The sequence below is a fragment of the Symphalangus syndactylus genome, chromosome 2 (assembly GCF_028878055.3).
Source record: "Symphalangus syndactylus isolate Jambi chromosome 2, NHGRI_mSymSyn1-v2.1_pri, whole genome shotgun sequence".
In the NCBI taxonomy this organism is placed as follows: domain Eukaryota; kingdom Metazoa; phylum Chordata; class Mammalia; order Primates; family Hylobatidae; genus Symphalangus; species Symphalangus syndactylus.
This window is the reverse complement of record NC_072424.2, coordinates 37,622,001-37,641,142: the sequence shown is the minus strand read 5'-3', so window position 1 is coordinate 37,641,142 and position 19,142 is coordinate 37,622,001. Positions and strand designations below refer to the sequence as shown.

The 19,142-nt window shown below is 52.6% G+C and overlaps 1 protein-coding gene and 1 long non-coding RNA gene across 12 annotated transcripts; one reads left to right on the top strand and one right to left on the bottom strand.

Moving 5' to 3' along the window:
• Positions 1-64: 64 nt before the first annotated feature.
• Positions 65-9,014, top strand: SFXN3 (sideroflexin 3). Of its 11 annotated transcripts, none has more exons than XM_055251734.2 (12): positions 65-364; positions 1,144-1,312; positions 2,476-2,639; positions 3,282-3,332; positions 3,786-3,884; positions 4,269-4,344; positions 4,506-4,591; positions 4,859-4,986; positions 5,164-5,213; positions 6,427-6,476; positions 6,957-7,004; positions 7,262-9,014. In XM_055251734.2, exons 3-12 carry the CDS (start codon positions 2,479-2,481, stop codon positions 7,356-7,358), a joined length of 846 nt encoding a protein of 281 aa, XP_055107709.1. In that variant the 5' UTR covers positions 65-364; positions 1,144-1,312; positions 2,476-2,478; the 3' UTR covers positions 7,359-9,014. The 11 variants fall into 11 exon arrangements, with proteins under 11 accessions (XP_055107709.1, XP_055107708.1, XP_055107693.1 ...); XM_055251733.2 differs by having other exon boundaries at positions 3,282-3,405; positions 3,790-3,884; XM_055251718.2 differs by having other exon boundaries at positions 3,282-3,405; positions 3,727-3,884.
• On the bottom strand, positions 5,619-11,206 carry LOC134732510 (uncharacterized). Its single transcript, XR_010115770.1, has 2 exons — positions 10,736-11,206; positions 5,619-6,136 (listed from the first exon to the last, which is right to left on the bottom strand). It is a non-coding gene; the product is annotated as an uncharacterized lncRNA (long non-coding RNA).
• Positions 11,207-19,142: the final 7,936 nt, after the last annotated feature.

Sequence of the window (19,142 nt, the reverse complement as noted above, 5' to 3'; positions counted from 1 at the left end):
CGGGAATTGGGCTGGCCTGCACCGCCCCGGGCTTCCATTGGCTGGTAGGGCCGCCAGTCATTCTATTCCGGCACCTCCCTTGGGCGCCCGGGACAGCCGAACGCCCTGGTGCCCGTCAGCGGAGTTCTTTACCCACCCCAGTTCTGGTTCTGACGCCCTAGCTCATTCCACAAATTTAGGGCTTGGGTCTCGGCTTGTTCCCCTCCCGCTCGAACCACCTCTTCTCTGAGCCGAGCCAGCTACCGGGGCTCCTGGAATTGCCACCCCTCCGTGGGCACCCTTGAGGCCTCCGTGGGGGGACGCCACCGGGCAGAGCGGGACGTGAGCCTGAGTTTGCTGCACGCGTGCTCTGTGTGGTGTCTGGGTGAGTTGTGAGTATGTGCGTGGAGGAGGGGGTGCCTTCTTCACTTGCATCCTCCTCCTCTGTCAGAAGGTGTCTGTGGCTACCCAGTTCTGGAATGCTCGCAGGGTGGGGCAGCTGGTCCCAGGACGGGAAGAATCCTAAGAATCCTTCTGATGCATTTGCTCGGATGCAGACCGCGAGGTTCCTGGGGTCGTCTGCCCCTCCACATTCCAGGGGTGGGGCTACGGTCTGGGGTGCAGGGCTAGGGGTTGGGAGCGTAAGGAGACCACGGACACAATGGAGCTAGGGGTTACAGAGGGGGAGCAAGGAGAGGGCTGGGGACATAGAAGGGGCACAGGCACGACAGGAACGGGGCTGTGAAGTGATGCGAATGCCGCGCTGCTACAAGACGAGCTTGTGGATACTGGGGTAGGAGCCCAGGGGGGCAAGCAAGCCAGAGGCCATTGCCAAGGCAGCCATCAAGTAAACAAGCCAGGCGGTAACCCGAGTCCCTCCCGGCGCGCCAGCAGAGGACCGCCCCTCCACACCGCCCACCTGCACCCTAGGCTTTCTCTCTGGGCACCTAGACCGCTTGCTGCAGGGCTGGGGGTCTGCTGAGGCCCGCCAGGGGACTGTAAACAAAGGGAACAGCCCCCGCGGCTCCAGCCCCTCCTCCCTCTGGCCGGGGAGGGGGCCAGAACTGATCCCCGAGGTGGGATTGGCTCTGGGAAGCAGCTTAGGGTCTAGTCCCGGTGGCCCAGGCTGGGGGCATCGCCTCGAATGACACCCACCTCCCCCAGGTTCTGCCAATCCCGGTGCCCACTGGGTGGGCGCGGCCGGGAAGCTCCTGCCCCTCCCTGCTGGTCGGCGTCACGCGTGACGTCCCGCGTGATGGCTGGGAGGGCCCGGCGGCGACAGCGGAGGCAGAGAGGAAGGCGGTTCTGAGAGCTTCAGAGAGCTCTGGAAAGCGTAAGTGCTCGCTCTCTCTGGCGGGCGGGGTTCGAGAATGGGGGTCAGTGAAGGAAGCCTGCCTTGAAATTGTCCTGGTGCAGTCAGTATCTTCGGCTGTATGGAGGTCCACAGGGCACAAGGGAGGTTGGGGGAAGGAATGTCAGGGTGGGGCTGTGTGTAGTCACACATTCAAGTGTCTGCAGATGGGCACAGTGTGCGCCTGTAAAGGTATTTGTGAGCCGGTGTATACAGGACACCTCCACCCTGTCAGTATGTCTGGGTAGGGTGTGCATGATTGTGTCTTTGTGTGTGGGTATGTGAGTGTGAGGGGAGGGCGTGTCTGCCTCTGCGGGAGGAAGTGTGGCTGGAGAGGATTAGTCATTCTGTAGGATTCTGCCCAACTCAGCCAGATGGCTGCACCAGGCTTTCCTCTCTGTGCTGGGTGGAGGGAGCAGCCACTGAATCCTGCTCTTATCCGGAGGCAGGTGGCCCAGAGAGAGGTGGATGAGTGTCTGTGCCAGTCCTGCCTGGCCAGGGACCAGGGAGAACCTGGGGTCATTCAGTGTGAGTTGGAGAAAATGGGTCTGTAGAGGGACTTGTGCGTGCCCACATGCACACACATGGCTGACATCAGAGTCCCCTGATTGAGATCTGGAACAGATAAGCCCTGGGTGGCCAGTAAGGCCTTGCTCTCCTCCAGTCAGGGACTGGAGTGTGGGATGTCTTGTGTCATTTTCCAAAACAGCCTAGGGGGTTTGTATCCAGGTCTCAGGGCAGCTGGGGCCTAAAGCTCACCTGAGCATGGGTGTGTAATAAATATATTATATATTCTTGTGCGTCTGCAGCACACGTGGCTGGGATGTTTGTTGCTGCTTATGTGTCAACCACATACATGTAAATCCTCACTCATGAAAATCTGTACCAGGATAGAGCACAAGGAGATCTGTTTTCCTGTTTCTGGTCTTCCCCTCCCCCTCCTCCAGTGGCTGCAGGTCCCCGGGCTGGGACATTGCCCAGAAAACAGCTCCTCCCCACATCCTTGCTTACCTGTCTAGTCACCTTGAGCTCTTGAAGGGACTGATGATAAGCTTAGGGGCCAGGGCAGGGGCACCAAAGATTTCCCCTAGCTGGAGCCCTTGGACCCTTGGACTCCCGCTCTGACCCTTGTCTCTGTCCTGCAGAAAATGGGTGAATTACCTTTAGACATCAACATCCAGGAACCTCGCTGGGACCAAAGTACTTTCCTGGGCAGAGCCCGGCACTTTTTCACTGTTACTGATCCTCGAAATCTGCTGCTGTCTGGGGCACAGCTGGAAGCTTCTCGGAACATTGTGCAGAACTACAGGTGACCACCCCCCAATCTGACCCTGTGTGCCAGGATCTCATTTTCTGCGATTAATATAGTATGTTTTGTACCTGCCTCCTCAAGCTTGACAGTGACCCTGTCCCTCAATCCCCTCACTCTCTAGCCCCCTCTGTTGGCATCACAGAGCTTTAACCCAAAGGATTTTAGGGCATTTGGGTTGAGAAGATGGCATTGATATTTACGGGAGGGGCTGCTCTATGCATCACAAACCTCTACAGGGACCTGTCCCATTGTGGGGTTACCCTCTGCAAGGATAGAGGTGCTCAAAGTGGAGTCCCAGGAAGATAGGAGGGAATTCCCCTTATCTTTGGGAGGAAAAACTCTTGCAATGCTCGCAGCCATTTTTGACCCACTGGAAACCACCATCACCCATGACCCAGAATTTTGGCAGAAACAGAAGGGTACCCCTCTTTGTGTGGCTATAAGGGAAATAGAAATAGGAGCCTCCACTTCTGGGAAACTTTGGCCCTCTCCCAAAGACAAGGAGCTCCCTTATGCTGAGACAGGGGGCTGAAGTTCCTGGTTCTCTGTCCAGAGTTACCCTGGGCTGGGCAGGTGGGGCCTGTGAGGGCAGATCTGCCCCCCTGGCATAGCCTGTCTGCTCCTTGCCAACTTCTGCAGGGCCGGCGTGGTGACCCCAGGGATCACCGAAGACCAGCTGTGGAGGGCGAAGTATGTGTATGACTCCGCCTTCCATCCGGACACAGGGGAGAAGGTGGTCCTGATTGGCCGCATGTCAGCCCAGGTGCCCATGAACATGACCATCACTGGCTGCATGCTCACCTTCTACAGGCAGGTCTTGTCCCACGTCCCCTTCTTCAGTGCCCTAAGCTAGAGCACGGCTTGACTAGGTGCTTCTTGTCTGGGCCAATTGGGTGAGTGAAAGATTCTGTTAGAATCCCTCCCATTCCTCAGAATTCAGCCTCAGGAGGTCTCTCACCCCAGAAACAGTAGGTGTGTTTGTATAAATGGGAGTGGGGGTACATAGGGGTTACCAGAGCAGGTTCTAGGGCCATCAACTGGGTCCTTTCTTAGGCTTGGGGAATAACCTTTGGTTTCATTACAGGGGTCTAAAGATGAGGGCCACTGTAGACGGGGCAGAAGTGAGTGTCTTTGTTCCCTCAGGAAGACCCCAACTGTAGTGTTCTGGCAGTGGGTGAATCAGTCCTTCAATGCCATTGTTAACTACTCCAACCGCAGTGGTGACACTCCCATCACCGTGAGGTGAGAGCCAGCCCCCAGCAGCAGCTGCACTGTCCCATCTGACCCTCTCCTCCCAGCCTGCAGTGCCCTCTCCTTTCTCTCCAGTTCCCTGTGGTCCATGCAGCCAGTGCTCAGCGCCCTCTCCTCAGCCTGCCCCACCCCAACTTACCCTGCCTAACTGAAGGCATGAGGTCCTCTTATGTATGCTGTAGGGGACCCACCCCTCTTCACAGGGTGCAATTGGGGCTTCCAGACAAGTTTACGCTGGAGATGGAGGGAGGGCTTCTTCTGCAAGGAGCTTCCCCTTTTACGCCTCATGTATTGAGGACTTGGCATATCCCCAAAGGAAAGGGCCACCTGCTGGACTTGTCACCTCTCCCCGTGACCTGGCTTTTCCACCCACAGGCAGCTGGGGACAGCCTATGTGAGTGCCACCACTGGAGCTGTGGCCACGGCCCTGGGACTCAAATCCCTCACCAAGGTAAAGGCCCCTCACTCCCCTGACCCCCCCATTCATCCTCTATCTGCCTCCTTCTTCTTCATCACGCCTCCAGTCCTGACCTATATGCCCCCTATATCTCCCCAGAGCCCCTCACCACCCCATGGCCCTCAGGGCCACTGAACAACACCCTTCCTCCCCAGCACCTGCCCCCCTTGGTTGGCAGATTTGTGCCCTTTGCAGCGGTGGCAGCTGCCAACTGCATCAACATCCCCCTGATGAGGCAGAGGTGAGTGACCCTGGCTCCTGGCACGTGCATGCCCAGAATGTACCACACTTTCCAGCCACGCAGACCACCTCAGAATGGGGACATCCCTCTCCCTCCCCAGACATGAGCTGCTGGGCCCTGGCTCAGTCTGACCCTGGGATCCTCAGGTGGGAGAACCAGCCTTTGAGCCTGGGGTGTGTGAGGGGACCCTGAGGAGCTGCTGCTCATTTGGGCATTGCAGGCGGGATCTGGGGCCTGTGATCTGACCCCAACCCCCCTCCCTTGCAGAGAGCTGCAGGTGGGCATCCCGGTGGCTGACGAGGCAGGTCAGAGGCTTGGCTATTCGGTGACTGCAGCCAAGCAGGGAATCTTCCAGGTGGTGATTTCAAGAATCTGCATGGCGATTCCTGCCATGGGTAAGGCGGGAGTGTCTGGGTGGGGCACAGGAGACTCTGAGAGAAGTAGGTGCAGTTCTCAGGGACTTTGGAGGACTCTGGAGAGAGAGGGAGGAGCTTTGAGGGGGTCACCCTTCACAGTTCCTGACTCTAATTCCACTACTAATGCTCTCCTTCTTGGCCCTGCTCTCCCCACAGCCATCCCCCCACTGATCATGGACACTCTGGAGAAGAAAGACTTCCTGAAGGTAGGCGACTGTACCTCTCCTGTCCTGGAATGGGTGATGGCTGGGAGAAGAAGTGACCAGGCTCCAACCCTCTCTCCAGCCTCGCTTGAGTCTCTAAGACTTGCCAGCCCTTCTCCTGACCCCTGCACCGCCTCCTCCACCTTCATTCATTCAGTGAGAATGAACTGGGCTGGGGTGAAGGAACCCTGCGGGGGCAGAAGGAGAGGACAAGGGGAGGAAACCAACTTCATCAGTGTTACTCCAGAAGCTTCTGACACACACAGAAGAGGACTGTCATAGTCATGCTTGATCTCATGCTCATTCTTTTACCCCCTAGTGCCTCCATACTGAGAGGTACACACAGGTGAACACGCACACACAGACATGAACAGGACACAAAAGCAAAGCACAGGAACAAGCTCTGGCTCATTCACAGAATCATTTATTCACAAATGTATTGAGTGCCATGCACCAGGCATGTTTTAGGGCTGAGGAGACGGCACTGAACAAGATGGTTATGGCCCCTGTCCTCATGAAGTTTATAGTCTGATGCAGAAACCAAGAAACAAGGAGGCACCCAATAAATACATTCTTAGAAAGTGTAATATGTGCTTTGTAGGAAAGCAGTGGGGGTAGTGTAATTGAGATTCATGGGGGAGAGCTGTTTAGATAGGATGGTTAGAGAAGGGGTCTTTAAAGCCTCAAAGGATGAGGAGAGAGCCAAATAACGCAGAGAAGAGTATTTGGGGTACAGAAAACAGTCAGTGCAAAGGCACTGCAGCAGGAGGGGCTTGCACATCTGAGGAACAGGTTGGTGGTCCCTGTGGCCAGAGCAAATTGAGAAGAGTGCCGAGGAAGAGATGTGCTTGCAAAGGGTCAGATTCATGCCACTGGGATGGGAAGAGGTAAGTGGAGGTTCACAGGTTTCCTGAAGAAATCAGCTCCTGGAGGAAATGAGGGAAGAAAAAAAAGGGCCAGGGAGTACCATGGCAACCAATTCTGAGAGGTGAGAGGTCATGGGATGCCAGGGAGGGTGATCAGCAGACAGGCCTGGCTAGAACTGAAGGGTGAGATCTGGAGGTCCCAGCCCTGTCATCGCCTTGGGATAAAGAAAAGGGCCACAGGTCTAAGGGATCCAAGGCAAGGCTGATGGGATAGAGCTATGGTGGGTGAAATGGGGTGACAGTGAGGCAGGGGACACAAGCCGTTCTATTGTCTTTCTGTCTCTCCACAGCGCCGCCCCTGGCTGGGGGCACCCCTGCAGGTGGGACTGGTGGGCTTCTGGTAAGTGTGCAAGGAGTTAGCTGGGGTGTGGGAGTGCCTTGTCCATGGTGGATGTGGGTGGGTATGGATTGTCTTTAAGATGTTTATAGACATCATCCATTCATACACTCAGTGGGTGTGTGTTTGGAACACCTATAGGGTCTACTTTGTGTGTTAGGGGGTGGTCCCTGTCCTTGAAGGTCAAGAGCTTAGTGAGGGGGTTCCAGTCTTCATCTATAAGAGGAAACCATGGAAATGTACCTTTTGGTGCCATCCAGGAGATTCATGCCCATTTAATTCCTGATTCTGCCACTTACTGGCTGTGGGGCTCTCTTTCCTCAGAACCTGATGTCCAGGTTGGGTTTACTATTCCTAAAAGGTCCTTTCAGCTTTTATCAATCTCCACCCCTAGGGCCCATCTCCAAGGATGGGGTGGGGTGCAGGGAGGGAACACCCTAAGGCCAAAGCTTTACAAACCTGTCCAACACTCGTCTCCCCTAGCCTGGTATTTGCGACCCCCCTGTGCTGTGCACTATTCCCCCAGAAGAGGTAAGTGCTGTCCCTGGGCTGGGTGGGGGACTCTGGATTGGACTCTGCATCTCTGGACCAGCTGACCTAGGGTCTTCCGGTGTGTTCAGGAGGAGGCACTCCACTGATTCTGGGAGTGGGGGAATGACAGTGAGCCAGTCCTTCTGGCAGTAGAAGGAGAGGATTCTTCAGCCTGGGAGGAGGTGGGATGGCAATCCCTGGGCCTGAGTGGGGTTGGATTCAGGGGACGTTAACTGGCCTGTGCTGTTCTATTGCAGCTCCATACACGTGAGCAAGCTGGAACCAGAGCTGAGAGCTCAGATCCATGAGCAAAACCCCAGTGTTGAAGTGGTCTACTACAACAAGGGGCTTTGAGGAGGGTCAGCCTCTGTCCCCTCCCTCACTTCCTTGGGCTGCTGCTTTAGTGGAGTCATATCACCCCTGCCACTTGGCTATCTGCCTAGCACTGGGCAGCGGCCTTGGTGGGCAGATGGCCATTGAGGGTAGCAACCTATTAGGGTGGGGGAGGTACCCCCATAAGGCTTTTCCTCCCTTCTCTGGTTTCAAAGATCAGAGCACATAACCCCTCCCTCCTGTGCTTGAGTGTCCATGCATATACATACATGATACACATGTGTATGTGTACATTGGGTCCTGAAAGCTAGGAGCAGGCATGCTAGCCTAGTACGTTCTGACATCTGGCTTCCCTTCTCAGCCTCATGTCCACCTGCCTGCCAGCCAGGCTATAGGTGGGACTTCCTTCTCTAAACTGTTATGCCAGCCAAGTTATTTTTGATGGCATCTCATCCCTTCTAGACATAGGAGGAGCCCCAGGATCTCAGGACAGAGACTTATAGACACTAGTAGGACAAAGAGGGCTGAATCCTTCAGGTTTCTGATACCTAGCTCCCCAAGCTGACTGGGCTGGCAGAGGAGAACATATTGGGACAAGGGAGGCAGGGGACTTATGCATCCCTCATTGCCATCCCTTGTATCCTGGAATAGCTCCATTTCCCCTCCTCCTCTCTACCAGACAAAGGAGTGCCTGTGTCCTGTACTGCCCTTGCTGTCTCCCCCACCACCCTACTCGGCAGCGTGGGCATCTTCAGGCACAGCCTTGAGAGTTCCTGGTGTGCTCTGCCATCATGACCTCAAATCTAAATCCTCCAATCCCAACTCCCTTTCCCAAACAAAAAGCCACAGAGGCAGAGCAAGCATTCCCTTTTAAGAGCTCCCACTGCACTCCCTCCCGAGGGACATAGCTGTAGGAATGGTGCTTAAACTCCACAGGTATCAGGGAGGGTGTAACTAGGACATCCTCAAGGGCAGCTAGGCCCCAAATGTACAATGTTAAGACAGGGAATTTTGTGTTCCATTGACTTTTTTTTTTTTTTTGATGGAGTTTCACTATTTTGCCCAAGCTGGAGTGCAATGGTGCGATCTTGGCTCACTGCAACCTCTGCCTCCTGGGTTCAAGTGATTCTCTTGCCTCAGTCTCCCAAGTAGCTGGGATTACAGGTGCACGCTACCACATCTTGCTAGTTTTGTATTTTTAGCAGAGATGGGGTTTCACCATGTTGGCCAGGCTAGTCTCGAACTCCTGACCTCAGGTGATCCACCTGCCTTGGCCTCCCAAAGCACTGGGATTACAGGCATGAGCCACCACGCCCAGCCTGTTCCACTGACATTTCTTAGACATTCAGCAAAACCCCCACCTTAACCTCTTTTCTTTCTTGAGGGTTGGTCCTGTCCCCACCTCCACCCTCCCACCCCCTGGAAAAGGAAGGGCCCGGGCATTAATGGCTAGTCCAAATAAAATATGGGCTTGGATGGAATGGGTGGTGGTAAGTTCACAGAGTGTAGTTAGATCCCAGCTCCCATGACCTCTGGCTTCAGTGGTGGGTGGGGCAGGGCAGATGAAAGGGCTTCAGTGGGAACCTCTGAGAGCATTTTCCTGTTCCCCCCATCAACCACCCCCAGTGATAATATCTATGAAGCCAGCCATTACTCAATAAACTGCAAACTTGTCTACTTCTTGGTCTTCACTTGATTCCATGTCCTGAGGGCCCAGAAAGAGTCCCCTGCCTGCAGCCTTCCGTCTCTCCCAGGACTCTCCCCAAGTCCAGGTCTTGTCTCATTCCTCCCCTTGTGTAGGGAGCCTCATCCCCCAGCAGAGGGAGCTCTGAGATTAGAAAATCAGTCCTCCCTCTGGCAACCCAAGTATGTCCTAAGATAGAGGGGGAATGTAGATGCTTTCACCTTCTTTTTTCTTTTCCTTTCTTTCTTTTTTCTTTTCTTTTCTTTCTGTTTTTTTTTTTTTTTTTTTTTTTTTTTTTGATACAGGGTTTCACTCTTATCGCCCAGGCTGGAGTGCAGTGGCACGATCACAGATCACAGCTCACTGCAGCCTTGACCTCACCAGTTCAATTGATCCGCCTGCCTCAGCCTACCAAGTAGCTGAGACTACAGGCACGTGCCACTGCACCCAGCTAATTTTCTGTATTTTTTTATAGAGATGGTTTTTGCCATGTAGCCCAGGCTGGTCTCCATTTCTGGGCTCAAGCCATCCACCTGCCTTGGCCTTCCAAAGTGCTGGGATTACAGGCGTGAGCCACCGTGCCCGGCCTAGATAACTAGTTTTAATTTCATCCTGTCCTGTCAATCACCAAGCCCACTAGAATCCTTAGTCAACTCTTAAAGCTCTTTCTGCAGTTACACTTTTGGCCTTTGGCAATCCCCTTGAAAACAGGCCTTGTATTGCCAAAAACTGCAATCACTTTTGCACCAACCTAATACTTTTACTGGAAAATCTATGTAACATAACCCCGTCTGGGGAGTGAGGTACAGAAATCTCTGCAAAACAAAACCCTTAAGAACATTTTATAACAGAATTATCTGTGCTCCACAGATAACACTAAACCATGTCAGAGAAAAGATTGGCCAGGGCACTAGTGGGCTTCTCTGTCATCTTTCCTTTCTAATTCCACACCAGTTTCTCAAACACATCCAAAGAGTTAGCTATAGGGCACATCACAGGCTCTCTAGGGACAAACCTTAGCCAATTATACCTTCCAAACTGCCTCCGTATACTTGGAAATTTCCTCAGAAGTCAGCATTTGGGCTGAGGGGCAGCACGTTTTTCACTAGAAAGTGCTCTGCCCCATTCTTGGGTGGGCCTCCTGTCTTCCTCCCAGAACTCAGACTTCAGGAACTTTCTCTGGAAGCCTGAATTGGTGTTCTTGGCCTTCCCTCCCAACTTCTTCCCCTTGCCTGGCCTCATTTGCTCCAGAGCCCCCATCCTGCCTATTATGAAGACCAGAAAGACCACAACCTTCCCTCTCTCCCTGGCCATGTTTTAAATTTAGCCTGGCCACAGGGAGGTGGTCAAGTAGGAATATACTGCTCCTTTCCAGGATCACCGGAACCAAGGACACCGGCTTCCTAAGGACAGGTAATCAGGGCCAGCTTCAACTCTGGCACTGTGGGGCTATGCCAGACTCTGGCCTAGTCCTGCTAGGTCTGATGCCCTGCAGGTCAGAGTCAAGCCCCATTTCCTCCCAGTGAAGCTTGTCCATTTCAAGCCCCGCCCCCGGGCCCTCGCGGTCAAAGGTAAGCCACCACCTTCTGGGAACAGTCAGAAGCAGAGTCCCGCCCCTGCTGTGGTCCCTGTCAGTCAAAGCTAGGCTCGGCTCCGCCTCCTTCCCGTTTCCCAAGCAACGGCTTTAGTGCCTCAGGCCCCGATTCTCGCTCACCTTCCGGGTGGGAGCCTGGAAGCTATGTCTCAGATCCGCTTTCCCGCTGACCTCGATCCTGCGCCGATAAATCCACCAAGTCCCCCTCCCTCCTTTCCAATTTCGAAACCCACGAATTCCCTAGCGCCAGCCCTTTGACTTCCTGCCCAGAAATCCGCGAGGTTTTCGAGGAATCACGCGAGGAGTCTCCTCCTGGATCCCAAGCCCGGATTTTTTTTTTTAGCTGCCTCTGAGGCTGTTGGCTCTTTCTTCGGCGCAGTCCTCGTTTCCCTTTCACCACCCTTGAGCCTAACAGTCCAGGAAACGTTTGCTGAACTCTTAATTGGGGCTCTGTGGCCGGTGCTGGGTAGAAATGGGCGGTTAGGTGAACAGAGAAGCTACCCTCTCACCTGCGGGGAGACCGCGCGTGCCCGAAAGGCATGAAGGACAACCGTTTGCTAGGAATTGTGGAGGAATCTGGATTCAGCTGTATTATCCCCAAAAGGGGGGTTTCCTAAGATGCTCCCTTCTCTCTTCTTGTATACACATCTTTTCCCTCACTGGGGCTCTCCTAGGCTCCAGTCCCAGCTCAGGCTGCCAGACAAAGGCAGACTCAGCTCCAGGCCACAGCCTCCCATAGCTTCCTCCTTCCTATCTTCTCAGACCAGCAATGTTTGCAACTAAATAACGACCTGGAGAAGGCAGGAGGAACCTTGCATAGCTTGGACTACACACACAACCCCACATCCAACACATCCAGTAGGAAAATAACCCTGTGCCTTTAATAAAGAAACAAGAAGCTCCTTCAGGCTGAAGGGGCAAGAGTTTGCTATGTTAACCTATAAATTAACCAGCTATGTTATTTTCCTTCCGACCTCCCCTCCTCTACCACCAGCAAGTCCTCATCAAATGACAATTTTTGTTTCCCAAAAGGAACACTTTGGTTTGGGTTTTGAGATTATTTTGTTGAAACCAACAGAAAATAATTGTGGCTAGCTTCAGTAAATAGGGGGAGATATTGGAAGGATTCTGCTATAGTTTTCATACCCAGAGATGGAGGTGAACAACAGGGCTGGAAAGGACAAAGCCAACTTTGGGGGTGTCAGCAGCTGGAGTTTATGGACATGGCAATCCCCTTGAAAAGAGGCCTTGTATTGCCAAAAACCGCAATCACTTTTGCACCAACCTAATACTTTTACCGGAAAATCTATGTAACATAACCCCATCTGGGGAGTGAGGTACAGAAATCTGTGCAAAACAAAACCCTTAAGAACATTTTATAACAGAATTACCTCTGCTTTCTCCAAGTTTCAAAAACTGGAGCAGCTTAGATCAGTTGTGTACCCCTAGCAGGTGGCCAGGGGTCAGGGTCAACAGGCAAGGACATTGGACATTCAGGTTTACCTCTGACGTTGAGGCTGTAACCAAAGAAGGGCAATTGCTGTGAACTGGGCATCACCCTGATTGGTATTTACTACAACATGTATTACTGGCCTTATACAGATGTTTCTTTCCAGTTTAAATGAAAGCCCCACTGAGGGCAGGCACCATATCTTCACTTTAAAATTGTAGTAAAAAACACATAACATGAAATGTACCATCTTAGCCATTTTTAAGTGTACAATAATGTTAACTGTATTCACATTGTTGGCTGGGTGTGGTGGCTCACGCCTGTCATCCTAGCATTTTGGGAGGCCAAGGCAGGAGGAGCCCTTGAGCCCAGGAGTTTGAGACCAGCCTGGGCAATATAGGGAGACCCTGTCTCAAAAAAAAATTTATATATATATATATATATATATATATTTATATATATATATATATATTTATATATATATATATACACACACACACACACATATATATATATATATATATATTTTTTTTTTTTTAGACGGAGTCTTGCTCTGTCGCCCAGGCTGGAGTGCAGTGGCACAATCTCGGCTCACTGCAAGCTCCGCCTCCCGGGTTCACGCCATTCTCCTGCCTCAGCCTCTCCGAGTAGCTGGGACTACAGGCGCCCGCCACCACACCCGGCTAATTTTTTTTTTTTTTTTGTATTTTTAGTAGAGACGGGGTTTCAACGTGGTCTCGATCTCCTGACCTCGTGATCCGCCCGCCTCGGCCTCCCAAAGTGCTGGGATTACAAGCCTGAGCCACCGCGCCCGGCCATATATATATATTTTCACATTGTTGTGAAACAGGCTCCAGAACTTTCTCTTGCAAATCTGAAACTATATACCCATTAAACATCAATTCATATATTTACTTTTACATGCCCATAGCATCTACAATAGTGCCTGATCCACAGTAGGTACTCAATACTTATTTGCTGAATAAATGAATGAGGAATCCAAATGTGCCCTAAATCCCACCCCTGTATTGATCTCAGGTAAGGTCACAACACAGTGGTTCTCAATCTGTTTTATACCTCAACAAACGTAAAAATGTGACACCTTCAAAACAAACGATGGCTTACAGCTTTAGTGATTTTCAGCCTGGAGGATGGGGAAGGGTGTCCTCCCAGGGAGTCGTATCAGAATCTTGGGGGTAACATGGCTTGAAAAATCCCCTGAGGAAGTGAAGCTTGCCCCCTAGTTATTATAGTCAGCAAGACGAAGGAAGAGCTCAGCTCCTCCCTCCCTCTTCTCTTGTCTCTCCAGGAGTTTCCAATGCAGAGAATGGGGTGTTGGAGAGAGTGTCTCATATGTAATCAGAGCCACTCTCTCCAAGTCTGTTGTTTATCTATTTCCCAGCACAAGCCAATGCCTATTTCCTTTGGCAGTTCCCTGTGGGGCTGACCTACCCTTCACATCCGCAGCTTCTTGGGGCTGGCACCAAGTTGGTATGGCTTAAGGCAGGCTGGAAGGGAGACAACTTCACCATACTGTTGTCCAGTTCCTAGAGTGGTCCCACAGCTGTGTTGCTTGGCCTTAGTGATATAGGATTTCATTTTCATGACCTTATTTCCAAGGCACCAAGGCACAGTGGGGTGGGATGGTGATGCTGGTCAGTGATGGTGTCAGGTAAAACATCACCCTGCACTCTACCTGGCAGCATTACTTTCTAAATTCTCAAGTCTTCTGAGTCTGGTTCATCTTGCTGGATTTGTTTATCACTGCAAATGATCTTTTCTTTCTCTCTCTCTCTCTCTCTCTCTCGTTTTTTTTTCTCTTTGAGATGGAGTCTCACTCTTGTTGCCCAGGCTGGAGTGCAATGGTGCGATCTTGGCTCACCACAACCTCTGCCTCCCAGGTTCAAGCAATTCTCCTGCCTCCGCCTCCCGAGTAGCTGGGATTACAGGCGTATGCCACCACGTCTGGCTAATTTTTATTTTTAGTAGAGAAGGGGTTTCTCTATGTTGGTCAGGCTAGTCTCAAACTCCCAACCTCAGATGATCCGCCCGCCTCAGCCTTCCAAAGTGCTGGGATTACAGGTGTGAGCCACCACACCCAGCATCACTGGGCTTTTGGTGGTTGCTGTAATACAAAGAACTACACAAAAGTCAATGTGGAACAGGAAATGAGGATGACAGTGTTCAAGGTGATTCCAAGTCCTGAGAAGTTACACAGAACCCAGCAGGCACATGCATCCCATTAGTAAGCAATTGGGGTTAAGAATGAAATAAAAATATTATTTTTTCTTCCAATTTATGTATATTAGTTTTTTAGACAGCTACAAAATTGTTAGGATGTCAATACTTAAGTTGTTTGGACCTAGGTACTTAAAGGAAACTGTTAGCTTATCCCTCTCCTCCCCCCCCACCCCTCCCCCTCACTCCTCTCCCTCTCCTTCTCTCTCTCTTTTCTTTTTGATGGAGTTTTGCCCTGCTGCCCAGGCTGGAGTGCAGTGGTGCAACCTCACCTCCACCTCCCAGGCTCAAGTGATTCTCCTGCCTCAGCTTCCCAAGTACCTGGAACCACAGGCACCCACCAACATGCCCGGCTAATTTTTGTATTTTTAGCAGAAAAAAAAATTTATTTTTAGGGTTTCACCATGTTGGCCTGGCTGGTCTTGAACTCCTGGCTCCAAGTGATCCACCTGCCTCGGCCTCCCAAAGTGCTGGGATTATAGGCGTGAGCCACCACGCCCAGCTGTTAGCTATTTCTTTTGACTTCAGGTGCTGTGAAAAAAATTACTGAAAAACTAAGGGTTCTGTGGATGTAGAAAGTTTGAGAACTTCTGTCCTAAATAAATGAAGGAAGAAATGAAGGAATACAGGCCGAGCATGGTAGCTCACACTTGTAATCCCAACACTTTCGGAGGCCAAAGTAGGAGGATGGTTTGAACCCAGGAATTCAAGACCAGCCTGGGGAACATATCAAGACCCCATCTCTAAAAAAAATTTTTTTTTTAACTAGCTGGGTGTGGTGGCATGTGCCTGTAATCGTAGTTACACAGGAGGCCAAGGCAGGAGAATCACTTGAACCCAGGAGTTCGAGGTTACAGTGAGCTGTGATCATGTCATTGCACTCCAGCCTGGACAAGAGAGTGAGAGCCTGTCAAAAGAAAGAAAAAGGAAAGAAATAGAGAGAGAAAGAAAAAGAAAGAGAAAGAAGGGAGAGAAAGAGAAAGAAAAGAAAACAAAGGAATATCACTGGGCTGTATTTGGGTCTCAGACCTGCCCTCTGTAAACCCACCAGGTACTGTGCCTTTGCAGGAAATTTTCCCTTATTGGTGGGAAGTTCTAACCTTATTTCAGCAGTTCAAGGTTGTTCACAATATGATCAGAGGGTGTTAGGGAACCCATCGGGACTGGGCATGGTGGTCCAGGCAGGGAAGGCAGAGCTTCACTGGCCAGGCCAGGCCAAGCCATCTCAGAAGGTCAGAGACAGAGGAGGGAATGGAGGCTGAAGACCGAGGGGCCCCTCTTTGTGGCTATGCTCTGTATCTCCCGCCGAGCGGCACCATATAGGCCGAGTCTCTTTCCCCAAACTCGATCCCCAAGGACCTGCTCCAAGCTATGACTACTGGAAGCTACCGTGGGTCTGCTGGACGGGAAGGATGTGCTATCTCTCCCCGCCACTGGAGACCTCGGGGCCTTCAAGCGCCTCATCCAGGAGAAGGAGGGGAGTGGGCACCGATGGGGCTCCACGCAGGTCCACACCCCTCCCTCTTTCTTGCCGGCATCCTCAGGTGACTGGCAGGCGCCGTCCCGGCTCAAAGACCGCAGAGCCCGCAGGCCCCCAGCTCATACATTAAATATGTGGAGGAGTTGGGACTGCGTGCCACAAACATGAAGACAAATTTTTAATCCCGAGCAAGAACATGCTGGGAGATAGGGGGCGCAGGAGAAAAAATGAATTAGGTTTTTATTATGTGTTTTATTATGCTGTAATTGAACAGGATTAGGTGAGAATACAATATATTTCTGATGCGGCTGGAGGCGGGAGAGGGCGGGAGAGAAGCTGACAGCGAACGAGAGACAGCCAAACCCGCAGAGAAGCCCGGTCTCCGGGAGGCAGCGGGTCCCAGCGGAGGGCCATGGAGTGGCGCCAACGCGGCTGGGTGGGACCACCTCTTCTTTCCCAGCAGTCTGGGCCAGGATGGGGGCGAGGGTGGTGGTGACTGCATTGAGAGGACGGGGTTAGGGACAGATCCCGCTAGCGTATGCTGGAGGAGGGGACGGGATTGGGAGATGGAGGGCTGGGGAGCTTGAAAACCCGCCTCAGAGGGGAAACTGAGTCACAGAGAAGGAAGGGGAGCGGCTGTGAAAAGACAGGACGCTCTTGATCACTGGGGTCCGGAGGTCCCGAAATTCTCACTTGACCCTAACATCTCTCCCCTGCACACGTGAGGCACAGGCCTTGCAGGTCAGCAAACAGTTCGGAGCACCCACTTTGTGTCTGGTCCTCGCTTATTGCAGGACGACCCGGGTTCTCGGACACCCCCCTTCCTACCCCAATCCCGCCCAACTCCCGTCACCTTGGAAAAGATCCATATCTAGGCAGGCCTAAGTCAGCATCCTACCCCAGCACTGCGCCTTCAGAAGGGCCCCTCAGGTAAAGGGCGCCCAGGTGAGCTCCCCCACTCCACACACCCAAAGCTGGGCTGTCGGGGAGGACGAACCTACCTCTCACCCCTGGAACCGCCTCCGTCCCCCAGCTTCCCTCTCGGTCCGCCCCAGCCCGGGCAGCTTCATTAAGGGCCTCCGCCAGCTCCGCAGCTCACCTGCTGCAGCGCCCCTCGCGCTCCGCCAGGGACCGGCTCCTGGCGGTGATGAAGAGGCCCATTAACCACTTCTACCTTTAGGGCGGACTGGGCCGCACTCCCCGCCTCCCAACCAGGACATTAGAAACCGTCAACCAAGATTAATAGTTGCCCGGCTCCGGGGCAGGGAGATGAGCCCAGATATTGCTGCGGCGGCTCTCGCTTCGCGCGAGCCAACCCGGGGCGGGCTGGGCGCACCACCTGCGGCTGCTGTCCCTCCACTCCGCCTTCCTTTCTGCTCCCCCTACCACTCTCCCGCGCACCTGAGGCTCTCAGGTGAGTCCAGCAATGGATTACGAGCGTCAGTGTTCTCTGCTGCGTCGCCGACCTGGGCGCGCTCGAAGGCAAATCTTGGCACTTCGGGGAAGAAGGGCTCGTTCTCTCCAGGGGACTCCTCCAGCTTTCCTGCTGCCTCGATTTCAGGACTTCCAACCTTAAATGATGGCCGACCATCGCTTTTTCGGACAGGCTTCCTTGGCCCCCGCCCTCCCTCAATTCAGTTCTCTCATTCTCTCTCCGTGCGCCCCGTCATACTTTTCAGCATACCTACCATATTTGTGCTTTTGCCTTTATTTTTGCGGCAATTATCGGGCGATTATATCATTGATGTCTGTCTCCCTCACCGGACTGTGGGTTTCAGGGGGAAGACACCGTAGTTTTGCTCACCAGGGGCTCCGATGTGCATTCAGTAATTGTGCGTTGAATGAATGAGTGGGCAACAGGCTTGTCCCCTGTGTGTTTATTGGAATATCTGCTTCGTGTGCAAGCCTCCTGGCTGCTTAAACTTCCTCACAGCACCTGAACTCTTTCTCCTGACTCCTATTATAATTGTAACACTGATTTCCATGATGTCAGTTCAGCGTCTTCTCCCCCTTGGGACCATGAGCTCCTGAGGCAGGTGGAGCAGAGCACACAGCCGCATCCCCAGTGCCTGCTAGCAGGGAACTAGGCACTTGGACTGGAGCCTTGGGGCTCTTCTGGACCCATTCTTTTGAGGACTCTGTGGCCTGGAGAGGCAGAGTGACTTGCAGGAGGTCACGCAGCCAGTTAGAAGCAAAGCCAGGATGAAAACTTTCCTCTTTGACACTGTGATTTTTCTACAAAGATCACACCATCAGGGACCCTAAGGAAGCCCCTTCTGACTTCTGAAGTTGCTGGGCTTTGGGGAGCCTGTGGGGTTGTCCTAGGAATCTCTTCCTTTGGCGATGATGGTGACCCAGAACTCAACCTCTCCTGGGAGGTAAGGAGTTCGGGGCCCAGGGGTGCCCTGTACTGTGTGTCAACAGGGGCATATTCTTTCAATTATGTCTCAACTCCGGTTTCTCTTCCTTGGATGTAAAACCACAGAAGTCCTCTTTCTCCAATCTTGGAGAGAGGTGAACTGTCTCTGGTTTCCCGCCCTTCCCACCATCAGAAGAAATTTGGGCGGGGATCGGTGGCTCACGCCTGTAATCCCAGAATTTTGGGAGGCGGGAAGGATCATCTGAGAACTGAGGCGGGAGGATCATCTGAGGTCAGGAGTTCGAGACCATCCTGGCCAACATGGTGAAACCCCGTCTCTACTAAAAATACAACATTTAGCCGGGTGTTGTGGCAGGCACATGCCTGTGATCCTAGTTACTCGAGAGGCTGAGGCAGGAGAATCGCTTGAACCCGGGAGGCGAAGGTTGCCGTGAGCCGAGATCGCGCCATTGCACTCTAGCCTGGGCAACAGAGCGAGACTCCGTCTCAAAAAAAAAAAAAAAAAAAAAAAAAAAAAAAAAAAAAAAAGAAACAAATTTGGGACCAGAAACTGAAGAAATAAAGGGAACTAAAGAGAAAGTGCTAAGAGAGACAGTAGGGGCCTGAGCTCTTCCTCCAGCTCATCACACCCGTGGTGTCACCTCTCTAGAACCCACCTACTCTAGGGGGGAGGGGTGGAATGGGTTTGGGGATGGGGGCAAGATCGATACATCACTGGGTTTTGATGACCGCAGGCTTTCACCTTGCAGATAATGGAGTGAGCGGCGGTAAACTCTCCCCGACTGAGCGGGCTCCCCCTGCCTTAATGAGATAATCAATACTTGTTCTCGGCTTAATTTCCATCTAATTGCTCTTTAACGACGCCGGATAATGGGCCGCCTCCTGTGAGGAGGGAGCTGGCTGGGAATCCGACCCGCCTCGGACTCCCGCCTTTCCTCCCCCGGGCAGGGTGCCCTCGCGCAGGTGGGAAGGGGGCGCA

What these genes read in the sequence shown, in the direction of transcription:
- SFXN3 (XM_055251701.2), top strand. Translation starts at nt 2,479, where the DNA reads ATGGGTGAATTACCTTTAGACATCAACATCCAGGAACCTCGCTGGGAC. An exon ending in TTGGCCGCATGTCAGCCCAG is followed by an intron (nt 3,406 to 3,726) that starts GTGCCCATGAAC and finishes GTTTCATTACAG; the next exon opens with GGGTCTAAAGATGAGGGCCA. An exon ending in GACACTCCCATCACCGTGAG is followed by an intron (nt 3,885 to 4,268) that starts GTGAGAGCCAGC and finishes TTCCACCCACAG; the next exon opens with GCAGCTGGGGACAGCCTATG.